This window comes from Ptychodera flava, chromosome 10 (assembly GCF_041260155.1).
Source record: "Ptychodera flava strain L36383 chromosome 10, AS_Pfla_20210202, whole genome shotgun sequence".
In the NCBI taxonomy this organism is placed as follows: domain Eukaryota; kingdom Metazoa; phylum Hemichordata; class Enteropneusta; family Ptychoderidae; genus Ptychodera; species Ptychodera flava.
The window spans coordinates 8,234,893-8,247,922 of record NC_091937.1 but is presented as its reverse complement, the minus strand read 5'-3'; the positions used below and the strand labels follow the sequence as shown (position 1 = coordinate 8,247,922).

Genomic DNA, 13,030 nt, shown 5'->3' with positions numbered 1-13,030 from the left:
TTTTCTACTTGGGGAGGGTCAGTCAAAATTTCTGTGTCAGAGAGATGGGGGTTACTCAAATTCATCATGGTTGGCGGTGGGGGGAGGGGGTTACTCGACATAACATCAGAGTTTCCGGTGATATTCCCCGACATCCCTAGGTCGTCAATTATGACGGCTCCCTTACCGTGAGGAAAAATGTTGTTCACTTCAAACTTTTTGAAATATATCGTATATAGAAATACGCTGTACCATTCGGTTTTGTGCAGTTCATGCTACTTTTTGATAATATCAGCCCTCAAATATGTAGGGAGCTGATTAAAACTGATTCTATCTGACATGACGCTATTCCCTTAGGAATAACTGTTGAACGAAGCAAAATGTGTAATGTGTTGCTAACTCCGCAATGAAGGAACACGATGATATATTTATCAAAATCACTAACAAAAACTGCCGATTCGGCATCTTATGCAGCTTCTTTTGTACCGATGATGGGAATCTTGTCCTTTTATCCTGAAATGTAGTAAGGTCGCACCACTTTTTGATATTTAATAATTTAATATTTTTGAATTGACTTCTCATTCCAATTGTGTTTAAGTTTGAAAGTTTCAAAACAATGACAATTGTAGACGGATGATTTCTTGCATTTCTATTTATACAATCCAACGGAACTAACTTATAATGCACTACCTATGGGTAAGCCCCTACCCCAGGCTTATGGGTCTTCTCATATTTACAACGGATCATGTTATTTTTCTGATTTATGTATCTGTTGTGCTGATTAAAACAACAACTACAAACAGAGAAAGGGAAGTTAAATCCTATTTTTTTAGGCACACAGTCCTGAAATGATCCCAGCCCTCGCTTGTCTACTCAAAGCGGGCCCATTTTTTTCATGTGTCATATTTCGCAAAACACAACAAAAATATACACAAAAAGAGGGGTCAGGGGTTGTAAAGTATTTCCCCATGCTTTTTCAACTGCAGACGGGCTTATTTTCTGCCTCCTTTTTTGAAAATTTCTGCAAAACATGTGAGCTTGTAAGACATACTGTCATTTTTCTTATTTTATATGTTATGTAGCGTAAAGTGGATAGGCAAAAATTATGAGAAAAACAGTGTTCTCATCTCGCTTTTTGAGATAAATCTTTTGAAATATGCCATACCGTTTGGTTTTATGCAGTTCACATTGGTTTGGTGCACGTTTCAGCCCTCAAACATGCAGTGAGCTGAGAAATGACGTAGAGTTCTAAAACATTCCTTTGTAAATGACGTTTAGATTACATCGAGGAAAAATTTGTGTTGCTGACCGTACAATGAATGATGAGGGTATATGATGCTATATTTGTTAACTGTGAAATTTAAACAAAACTGCCGAGTTTGCAGTTTTGCAGTTTCTTTCGCACAAAAAGGAATGATCCTGCCATTTTATCGTGAAATCTAGCGCACTGACATCAATTTTTTGAATGTAATTTTCAAAAAGTTTTCTCATTCTCTTATGAAAGTTTCAAGATAATGAACATGTGATAAAGAAGTTTTCTTGTATAAAGTTGAACATGCAAACCAACGGATTTGACTGTACTGCGCTATCTATGGGTAGATCCCTACCATAAGAGAACGAAACAGACGAATTCATATAGCACACGGAAGGCCTGCTGCTAATATGATCAATGTCAATGCATTTATATGGGACTTTTTCACTAACTTCCAGCATCTTCATAAATAATTAGTCCTGTGTAATCTGATACGAATGACATATATGCCGCCAATGATCTTCGGCAAGAATAACAAATGGCCCTGACCCTATACGTCAGACTACCCACATATATATATATATATAAAGGACATTAGCATTGACTCTGTCAACCATACTTTTAGTCACAACACAAAGATCTTGAAACGACCGTGACGCAAAAGGTAAGTTACTTCGATCGTGTCATTTTTCTTTTCCGTCTAAAAATTACTACTCTCCTCCCCGCTGGTCTTCTAGTCTTCTTTCCGAACAGTGCATACGGCGAAATCGCAATAACGCTAGAGTTTTCTCTATTGAGTCAGTGCATTGATACTATTGTTACAATAGTATACAAATACACTCAGATCATAAGCAAATCCGTTCATTACGAAGCAGATCCTTAAATCGGCCGTGTCAGTTTTGTTTACTACTCCTATTCATAGCCCGAAATAACATGACCTTGACCGTGTACGTCAACTTCTTGGCGGTTGCCGCGAAGGGACATTCGGATTGACTGGGGCTACAAAATTTACATACAGTCTATTATTGAGTCAGTCGGGATGGCGCGGTGCACGGCAAAACTACCTGGTGTTGATGGGGAGGGGATTGCCGTCGACGTTGATTGGATTTGTGCACCATGAAATATTTTATCACGCTCCGCTCATTGGTGATCTAAAACAAGGAAACACCGCAGTAAACATGTCCGACGATATTTCGAAAAGATTCCCTCCAACTTTCAAAACAAAAGTTCTACATAACAGTGACGTATGTGAGAAAATAGCTTGAACGAGCTCGAGGCTTTTTACAATAAATTATGTACCATAAGATTTCTGGAGAGATATGGTCAGAATGATACTAGCGATGAGCAATCATTTTTCGGGTTTTTTATGGCTATTTAGAGAACTGAGAAAACATAAAGTTTGTATTCAGTACATGTTTTCAGGCCTCATCGTTCATACTGGGCCCCCAACAATTTTCATTGACAGCACAGGCTGTGCCATATCGGATGTCCATCGCAAGGTTTAGAGTATAGTAGACAGTTAAATGCCACAATATTTACGACAATGATATCGATTGTGAGTTCGAGGCACGAAATTTCGTCTTGAGTGATCAGCGAGTGAAGTCGAATTGGCGTTGATCATACTCCTGCCGCTAACATCAATATTAGTTAACGTCATTCCCCCAACAGGCTACAAATTACTAAAGTACCGTATATCAAGTAAAATGGTAGAACCCCCGGATGGAGGTTGGGGATGGGTCATCGTCATAGCAACATTTCTAACCAGTTTCCTGTCAGTTGGGAGCGTGTATTCAGTAGGGGTTATCTATGCTGCACTCCCTGACGCGTTCGGAAAATCAAAGGCGACGACAGGTAAGTCAGAGGTACCACATTAATTATAATTTATAGTCCTTAAAAAGATACAAGACCAAAAAAGCAAAAACCATGCAAGAAGACTAAACTCGCGCGACGGGTGAAATACGTTCAATATAAAATAAATTGAAAAGTAATTGTTTCTATTTTTCAGAGTAACGGACTCACACTATCGGAGGATGGTGAGTTCGAGACTCCAGCACGGTGTTGTGCCCTTGAGCAAAGCACTTTGATCCATTGGGGAGTGGCCCGGTTATCGATTATGGGTTCCTCACTGTAAGTGGGTTCCCTTGTTTGGATGCTGGAATAAATAAAAAAATAAAATAAAATAAAAATCTACTGGATTATCTTCAAGTTCTAGCTCGTAGACGTGGAATAATCTCCGGACATATGACGCCCAACTGTTGCAAATAAGGAACAACTTGATTATGGAAAGCAAATTTTATTTCCGTCGACAAACCAAAATACATGGAGTGACTCGGAATTATGTTGTATATTTTGTATTCTCAGCGTGGGTTGCCTCGATATGTACCTTTGTGACGGCATTGTCATTTCTTTTTGGAGTAGCTTCAGCTAGACGTATAGGTCATCGGAAATCTGTAATGTTAGGCGGATTGCTAGAAGTTGTTGGGTTCCTATCGAGTGCCTTTGTCACGAATTTGTACCAACTGTACTTCACATATGGTGTACTGGTCGGTGAGTATTCTTATTAATTAGTGTTGCGGGATTTGATAATGTCTCTCCTGATCGATGAGTAAAGAGTTTGGGACCAAGCTACAAACGTGATTCCGCAATGTGAATTTTGTAGTTTATTTTATAGTTGTTTGCGAGGGCGCCATCTCGCGGCCAGGCAGCAGCTGGGGAACTTCGAAAGTAGATGTCATGGAAGACATGGTCGTCCATGACAGCACCCACAGTGACAATTAATACCTTAGATATACCTATGAAAATCAATAATTCCCAGACCAATACCAATTCCCTAAGAACAAGAACACATGCAGTAACTGTTTGAAGTCCAGCATGTCAATGATCAAAACGATACAAAATGCGGTCATGCATCCTACACAAACATATGATCATGAAAAAACTATACGTGGACGGACAAACCCACGACACAGTGGATGACATTGTACCCGCTTACAGACCTATAAGTGTTACGGATTTCCGATCAGAAAAAAAGAAACTATTATCATACTTCCGAATAAGAGATTTTGAATTATTGTACACGATAAACTAACAGCTGCATTTGCAAATGATAAAAAAGTAAAAGCTCAACTAAAAAAATCACTGAGGATTTATAGCTCAACAAACTGCTGATGACATCTCTATAACGACTACAGAATATTTACACTCGATTTAAAAAGGTAGCGTTGAACATCTACGCGTAGAAATGCGCAATACGTAATTTTTTTTTATCGCCGTGTACAAACTTAAATCAGATAGGTAGATTTATTGATTGATTGATTGATCGGTTTTGTTAACGAACCAGTAATAACATAAAATGACAGAATCAAAATTTAAATTTTAAGTAAAATAGCCTGTATTTGGATGTAGTTTTTTTTTCTAGAGTGCTTTTAGATCTTTATTTATATGATGGTATATCTCTTAGGGAATAGGGACCCTAAGCAATCTAAAACAAATAATGTGAGTTTCTGTACATTTTCAGGAATCGGTGCTGGTATATCGTACATATGTTGCATTGAAGTGGTTAGTCAGTATTTCAAGAGAAAGTTATCAATAGCTCTTGGTTTGGGTCTGGCTGGGGCTGGTGCCGGGCAGCTAGCATAGTCTTTTCTTTGCCAACTTCTTGTGGACACCTATGGATGGAGAGGAATGCTGATGATTATGTCGGCAGTGATGGCGCATTTATTCGTGGCAGGAGCTCTGCTAAGACCATATATTGAGAATACCGTTCATTCTGAAGGATCAAGGGCTGTGCATGATCGTTGTGATATTGACGGTGCAACCTCTCACGATAAACTGAAGATCGTCGATAGTGAAGATAATATGGCTTTTACCAAAGAAATGGACATTGAGAACCGACAATGCAACGAACATCGATTACATGAATGCAATACGATACGACCCCGTTGCTCTCCAATGACATAATTCTTTAAAAACCTGTATTCAAAGTCACTGATGTGCGAACCAGTCTTTCGCTTACAGCTTGTCATCAATATTTTAAATATGGTTGGAGTGTGGACTGTTATCGTCCATGTGGTAAGTAATCATAAATGTGATTCTTGTACTTTTTCAGATAAATCGTATTGCATTAGAATGAATCTTCTAGTTTCCGGGTAAGTGTAAATATTGCATGGAGGCCTATTTGGAAGAGAGATATGTGTGTGTGATATGTAAATAGTGTACGTTTGTTCGTATGGGTAGATAGGTAGGCAGTCAGTAGACGGATCAGCTTTATGAAATTGTTACTGTTGACTGCTTAAAGTATTATGTGAACAAAGGACATTAGGCCTTAGATAGAATTACATCGAAAGGATGATTCTTGCGGGATTGGCATTCCCCGCCCTGCATGGACAGATCGTCCGTCGCTGCTTTCTGCTTCCACATCATGCGTGTCTATCCGTGGGCTTATGAGAATATACCCAACGGTCAGCATAATACAAATGTATTCTAGCCAAAAGGGAAAAACGAAACGAAAAGTGTAGACCAAAGAAATGAGATTGAAAAATATGAAACCGCTTATTGACGAATAAACTTTTTCTCACACGTTTTCCAGGTAAGACATTCACGTGACCTAGGTATACCAACCACCTTGAGTTCTTTCACATCATCTGCCATAGGGTTGGCACAGTTGGTAGGCAGACCTCTATTTGGTGTGATGGGCTACTCACTTAAAGTGAAACCGTATGTAATGTACAGTATTGCAGCTGCAGGGTGTTGCGTGGGAACCATTACAAGCATTTACACTAGGAATTTGGCAGGTATGCTATATCGTCTTTGCATCATATGTCGCTGCCACTCTTTTTAATTAACTGCTGCCACGAATGCAAATATGCGATTACCAGCACTACTACAACTACTTCTAAATATGCAAAGCAAACTTAGGCAGACACTGTCCTTGCATTTAAAAGATATTGCAACATGCATTTGCGAATCTAGGATATTGTTATCCCTGATAAACACCATTTGTATAGTGTTTAGCAATCGTGTGGGCGCATTGTGTCATTGTTTCATCCTGAAAAGGTTATACACAACTGTGGTTTGTACCTATCCAATAAATAAATCCTAAAGCAATAGCAGTATGAAGAGCATGTATTGGGCACAACTCCTATTCTTGACCATATTCCACCAAATTAAAATTGGAGACCACTCACTATCAACAGAAAATGTGAATTAAAACAAATTGCCTTACAATGAAGACTGGACAGGCCTACATTTCACTTTGCACATTTTGCAAACGTCCTTCGCAATACATGTAACTGATTGTAGTTACACTCGGTGCAGCCCTAAAAACTAAGTTCGTCTATGCAGCAAAATTCCCACGTCCCGAATTTAATATATGAATTCATGACATGAATTAGCCCGAGCTAATTTATTCTATTTTATTCCAGGACAGTTAATTTCAGTCCTGCTAGTCGTCATGGGAGTCAGGGGCTGTTCTGTCTATGTTCCAGTTTTACTTGCCTTTTTTCACGGTACAGAGAATATTGGTCTTGGCCTGTCGTTGATTGTGCAAACTCATAGAATTATGGGATTAATTATGCCTCCGTTTGCAGGTATGTAGAATTGTAGGCAAGGAAGTGTACAGATCAAATTTAGCAACTAGACTATGAAAGATAACGCATTTATAATATATATATATATATATATATATATATATATATATATATATATATATATATATATATATATATATATATATATATATATATATATATATATATATATACATATATATATATATATATATATATATATATATATATATATATATGTATGTGTGTGTTTGTGTGTGTGTGTGTGTGTAACACAAATTACTTCAAGTACAAATTTAGTTAATAATATCTGTTACTTAAGCTTGCATCTAGCAAATCATTTCCATTTATTTCACACACACAAACACACAGATATATATATATATATATATATATATATATATATATATATATATATATATATATTTTTTTTTTTTTTTTTTTTTTTTTTTCACAACACAAATCACTTCAAGTACAAATTAATAATATCTGTAATTTAAGTTTCATGCATCTAGTAAATCAGTCTCCATTTTATTTCAGGATGGATGCGCGACACAAACGGAAATTACATAGGAGCCTTCTGGTTGGCCGCTGCGTCCTTTTTATTGGCTGCTGCAGTGACTTTGTCACTACCCTTTGTTAATTCAATTGTTAATCGAAAATAAAGATTACGCGAAAGACAGGAAACCCATGTCAAGATATGAACATTGACATGGTGACAGCTTGATCGTCAGGACGTTATGTATGTTTTTCCCTGATACCAACTTTAAATTTGCTTTTTGCCGACCGTTATAGGACTTTCCTGTGGAGCAATCGAAGTTTTAGTGTTTGACGCATTCAACGAAAAAACAGGAAACAGGAAACGGATAAATTCTTTAATGATTCTCTTGCTTGGCGCCTCCATTGTTAAATTTACGGCTTCATCAAAAATTGAAGCGCAGAAGTTTATTTTTCATTTGAGAAGCTAATATGCATTAATGGGATTTAATTTTGATAGTTTGCCATCAACATGGGGCATTATGTTTACATGACTATGAATGAGAAACAATAAGTGTACAAAGAAATAGTCTGAAAACAAAACAGTTTGAAAGGAAGAAAAACGTAGCATGATTTAACTATAAGGATCAGTTAGAAGATCTATTATATCAATCCCCCACAAGGTTTGAAATTTGAGTCACAAAATCATAATTATACTCTTCAATGCATTCGTAACTATTGATGAGTATAGCACATTGAAGAGTGACCGCCATCAAAGGCATGATAATATGTCTTAGGCCATTATGATGTTGGTGGTCACAGTCTAACAGCCACTGTCCTCGTGTAACAGCCAAGGCAACGTTAAGGATGCGATGTATAGGCTTAGGTCATTGTATAGTCTTTGTATAAAATATTGTCGATCTTGCCTCAATACCCACGTTTCTCCACCCGTGTCGTGGCATCGTCTCGACGCTAGTACTCCATGTGTTGATAAATCGTCCAGTACTATCAATATTAGTGACAAATACTCCACTCAGAAAATGTGTAGGCCGTGAACAGCTCAGATATCCACTTGATTCCTGTTATATTGATTGTGTGACCAGTATTACCATTCGTAGTAATCAGGGCTATATAATGTATCGAATCACCTAAAATTCACAAGTGTAACCGTGGGCGTATACGTAACTACCTCTGTTCTTCAAAGTGTAAACTATCATTTCTATGCAAAAGTAAGGTTTTTCAGCACAAGCCAACTTCAAAATACATCTTCCTTAATTGCTTTCAATCGTGATTCACAATACTAAAACGTTGGTTTTGCTGATAAAATGTACCCTCCGTACGCCCGGATGCGTGTATGAACTTATCAGAGGTTATCGAATCAACACCGTCAATGAGGCTTATGGCTTAGCACTAGTACAGAAATTTGCGAGAAATTTGCGAGAAATGGACACTTTCTCTTTTTTTGCGAGAAGTAAGCGAGAATACATACTTTCTCGCAATAACTTAGCGAGAATTTAATTTTCTCGCAATCAGCTGGCGAGAACTGTGTTTTCTCGCTCAGCATCTGCGAGAAACTGAATTCTCGCAATCAATCAGCGATAAATTTGTTTTCTCGCTCTGCATCTGCGAGAAATTGTATTCTTCTGTGTAAGCATTTCACAAAAAATTCACAATTTCTCGCAGATGCAGAGCGAGAAAACATAGTTCTCGCAGCTTGATTGCGAGAAAGTATGTATTCTCGCTTACTTCTCGCAATACAGCGAGAAAGTGTCCATTTCTCGCAAATTTCTCGCAAATTTCTGTACTAGTGTAGTGTGTAGGAATGTATTATCGAATAGGCCACGATTAGTAAACTATTTGTGTTGCGTTCACTCAATATTCCGAAATTTAGGTAGGTTAGCGGTTGGAAAAATTACCACAAAAAGTATATGCCATTATTTGATAGTTTTCTCATGCAGTCTGTACTCTATATGCTTATACAGGATGAAATATTACTTCACCACAGATGACCTCTATTTTGGCAATGCAAAAGTCATGGTGTTGAATAGTTTTGCGACAGAATATCGCCGATAGTGGAATATTCTGCAAAAAAAAATGTTGTAATTTTTTCATAAAAAATCAACACGCACGCAAAACAAAGAACGCAAAACAAAGAACTTAACTTTACTCGCCGTACCACGAAACGCTGTCAAAAATCACAAATAGAGGTTGAAGTTAAAAACCTAATAATTTATTGCTGGTTAGTATTTAATCGGGCTATCCGTCTTCTCCTACCAGTTGTTTCGCCTCTTGACTACTGAGATAATCCCTTCATATCAAATACTTGGCATCGTAAATCTACATTACCCCCTCGCACATCTGAACCCACCTCTAGTGTTTCGCATGAATGGTACCGACGAGGTCACACTATACACCTGCTGTAACTTAATTGACCTGAGGTTATGTTTGGTTGAACCAAATAAATCTAGACAAGCCTACTGAATTTTGTGTGGAACTTTGGTTGCCGTGACGGGTTTGTGATCATCCGTGCAGACAAGGTCAGTAGTTTCCAGCGTGCCACTCTCAAATAGTAAAATATATCTGTCTTTGAAAGCCAGCATATTTGTCGTCCCTCGTTCGAGACAGCGTAAATCAAATCTCAGTGGGTTTTCAGTGTTCGTATTACAGACTAATTTCTGAACGTCAGTATGTAATACCACTGAAGGAAATGACACTAATGCCGCACTTATTGCTTAGATGTCTAAACGCACACTTGAAGAATTGATCTCAAATTATCATAACATCTTTTACCGAATAAACCAGCAAACATAATATCACAAGAAACGGCATTTAAAGAAAATTTCGCGTCGTTTAAGGCACCAAGGGAGTCGACTAGTTTACTGTTCTGGCAAGCCTGTAATTCTTGGTTTTGTACATGTGTCCCGTTCGCAATCGCTTTCACACAACATAACCACATCAATATCGTGGTTATTTCCATATAGGACTCATCCTCTGAAAAACAAACGAAATACCCATGGTACTCAAAACAATACAGGTCGCTCGGACTGAAAATTTAACCACGGTGCTAACATGGTAGAAATAATGTAAAAATGGCCTCGTTGAAGCAGTTAACCAGTTGATTCTGTGTTCAATCAACTTACAATGTCGCTGAACAAGTTAATAAGTTACTCCGGGGTGTGGTATTTTAGATTTGTGTACTAAGATACTCCAAAAGATATTAAAATTGTTCGAAGGTATACTTGTACATTGTACACGGAGCAAATCTGGTCAAAACAACCCACCGACCAGCTCTGCACTCAAGTATTGCGCAACAACCCCTTACTTAGTTGAAAGTACAGTTGGAAATAAAAGGGTCACACAGAAGGGTAGCTTATAATGCTGTTTGGGAAAAAGGATTTCTTAAGCGGTTTCTTCCCCGGCGAGTTTTGGAGTTTTTTAACTTTTTCTCGGTAGTATGAGCTGGTTGTTGCGGGAGGTGTTTATCGATGGTGTGCATTTTGGCAAAATAATGCGACGGGGAGCTTTTGTAGTGAATATTAGGGTAGTGTGGTGGCTTTCAAGGTGGAGAGTCGAGAGACAGGACACTAGTCGGCGGGTAATGACGGCTGCGAACAGTTCACTTTTGCTTCTACATTTACATTTTATACATTGGTCTAGGGTAGGTTATATATATGTAAAAAATGTATGTTGAAAACGGCTCAAAATCGGAGTTAGCTTTCATGCATACACCTGGTTGTGATGATTAGCATGTATCTGAAAGGAGAAAAACAAAATATAAAGTTCTTGGCGTAATAAGGTCAACGATCCGCAGGCATTTTGGTCATTCCAATTTTTCCGCACACATAAACCGGCCCGGTCAGACTTATGACACATCCATTAATTCTATATACTGTTCTGTTCTCGATCTTTTCCCACAAATGTTAGATCAGCCAAATATTTTTAACACTTGCCAAAAACGAAGGCCGTTTCGTCACATGCTCAAATCCAGCTGTACATTCGAAATCGACGCAGGGAAAGGATGGCCAGACCTGCTATAATCGTGACAGAATATGTATAAATTGGAATAATAATGCTCAGTGTAAATATTAATAGAATCATATGGAATATTCTAACATCCAAAGAAAACTTAGAAGCGTCGAGAAAGATATGCATACTAGGATATTTGTAGCGATTGTCAGCTGATCAAGATCTTTAGCTCCTCAAGTCATCTCATATACGGGACGGAACCAGCACACCTTTACAATTATGCACTTATATTGATTTACAATTCTGTTTGGAATTCTACGAATTTTAGACATATCACGGAAACAGTTCGAAGCTTTATTGCATTTCATTGGACAACAAAAATATCGATTCCGAATAATGACGTAAATATTGAGTGGTAATCACGTTGCTCAATTTACGGCAAGAAATTTCACTGTCAATTAATTCTACAGATATTTTATCCTGAGCTCGTTATTTAAACACTTGTAGTCGACAAAGATTCTCGATAGCCTCTGCCAAAGGGTACATGGGGGAATTTTGTCAACTTTCATGAAATATTTTGCTTTACAATAGAAGTGAAGTTGTTGGGTGAAATATACAACCACCTTTGAGCTCATCACCTATCTGTAAACGTATAAAGTCAAGTCAAGACAGGACAGTCCATCGGTGAAAGGTTTTGGTTGAAAGACAGGCGTTTTTATTTGAAGATGCGTTACGAATTGGATCCGCACGGTCACCAAATGTATTGTACTATTTACAGGGGTGTTGTTGGACACGTACCCTTTCACAACACACGAACATGCTCATTAAGCTAAGTTTAGACAAATCACGAGAAAAAGCATACATTGTCCTGTCGTTTGTTCCGGCTAGCGAGTGAAAGTTGTCGTTATTTCCTTGCCTTTATTGAACTCACTGACTGTATGACAATAAACCTTTAATTTAACTTGTACATAATGCGCATAACTATCAACAGTAGAAACACAATTCCACGGCAGCCGCATACTTATAGTGACCGCACTATCACTGAGTCACAGAATCAGTGCTAACGTCCACAGAAGTTACGTACATAATTACAAATATGTTTCTTTCTTCTTAATTTAACGAGTTTATTATTTTAAAATCTCATTACTGTATATTATAATTGCAACTGTGTTCTTTCTCTGTTTGTTATTGATTGAGAGTGCTTCTCCCTCGGTCCCTTAATTCTGATTATCGGCCCTCACTTGTTAAGTGTTTATTTCTTAGAGTTTTTACAGGTATTATTTCTGTTACAACCAGAAAAAATCTTGCAATACTTCTATGTGGATTTTATGCTTTTACGGAGTCTGACACTTGACAAGGTCGGGGGTATCGCTCCAAAGTGTATTGTGTAAGCAAACAATAGCAAACAATCAATTCCTCCTATATGTTGGAAAACGATTCGTGTTTCAAGTAGGTTTTGTTCCACAAAACCCGGGCCCAAAAAACCCGCAGAAGTGTGTCATGGTGCCAAAAGTATAATTATCTGTGAATCACAATATAAGGCCACAACCAAAAGATGAAGACAGTGGCAATGCATCGGTTAGTTGGCAAGAATATAACGACAACACTGTAAAAGTAAACTTTCAAAATGCTCGCCATTTTTGTAACACTTTTTTGAAAGCGTGACTGCGTTAAGGTGTTTTTAAAACTACATGCTAAAATACATGTAACACAAATGTTCAAATTTTGAACAGAGCTGCGTCGATTTTAAGCACTTTGTGTTCATTTTAAAACATACTGAATACCACTG

General features: G+C 37.8%; 1 protein-coding gene across 1 annotated transcript; it reads left to right on the top strand.

Annotated features, from left to right (window-relative positions):
• The first annotated feature begins 1,818 nt into the window (after nt 1-1,818).
• Nucleotides 1,819-6,007, top strand: LOC139141402 (monocarboxylate transporter 9-like). Its single transcript, XM_070711024.1, has 5 exons — nt 1,819-1,895; nt 2,900-3,082; nt 3,593-3,778; nt 4,749-5,302; nt 5,820-6,007. The coding sequence occupies exons 2-4, from the start codon at nt 2,935-2,937 to the stop codon at nt 4,868-4,870; spliced, it is 456 nt and encodes a 151-aa protein (XP_070567125.1). The 5' UTR covers nt 1,819-1,895; nt 2,900-2,934; the 3' UTR covers nt 4,871-5,302; nt 5,820-6,007.
• Nucleotides 6,008-13,030: the final 7,023 nt, after the last annotated feature.

Coding starts and splice junctions, on each gene's coding strand:
- LOC139141402 (XM_070711024.1), top strand. CDS start 2,935: ATGGTAGAACCCCCGGATGGAGGTTGGGGATGGGTCATCGTCATAGCA. Junction 3,083..3,592: donor AAAATCAAAGGCGACGACAG/GTAAGTCAGAGG, acceptor TTGTATTCTCAG/CGTGGGTTGCCTCGATATGT. Junction 3,779..4,748: donor CACATATGGTGTACTGGTCG/GTGAGTATTCTT, acceptor GTACATTTTCAG/GAATCGGTGCTGGTATATCG.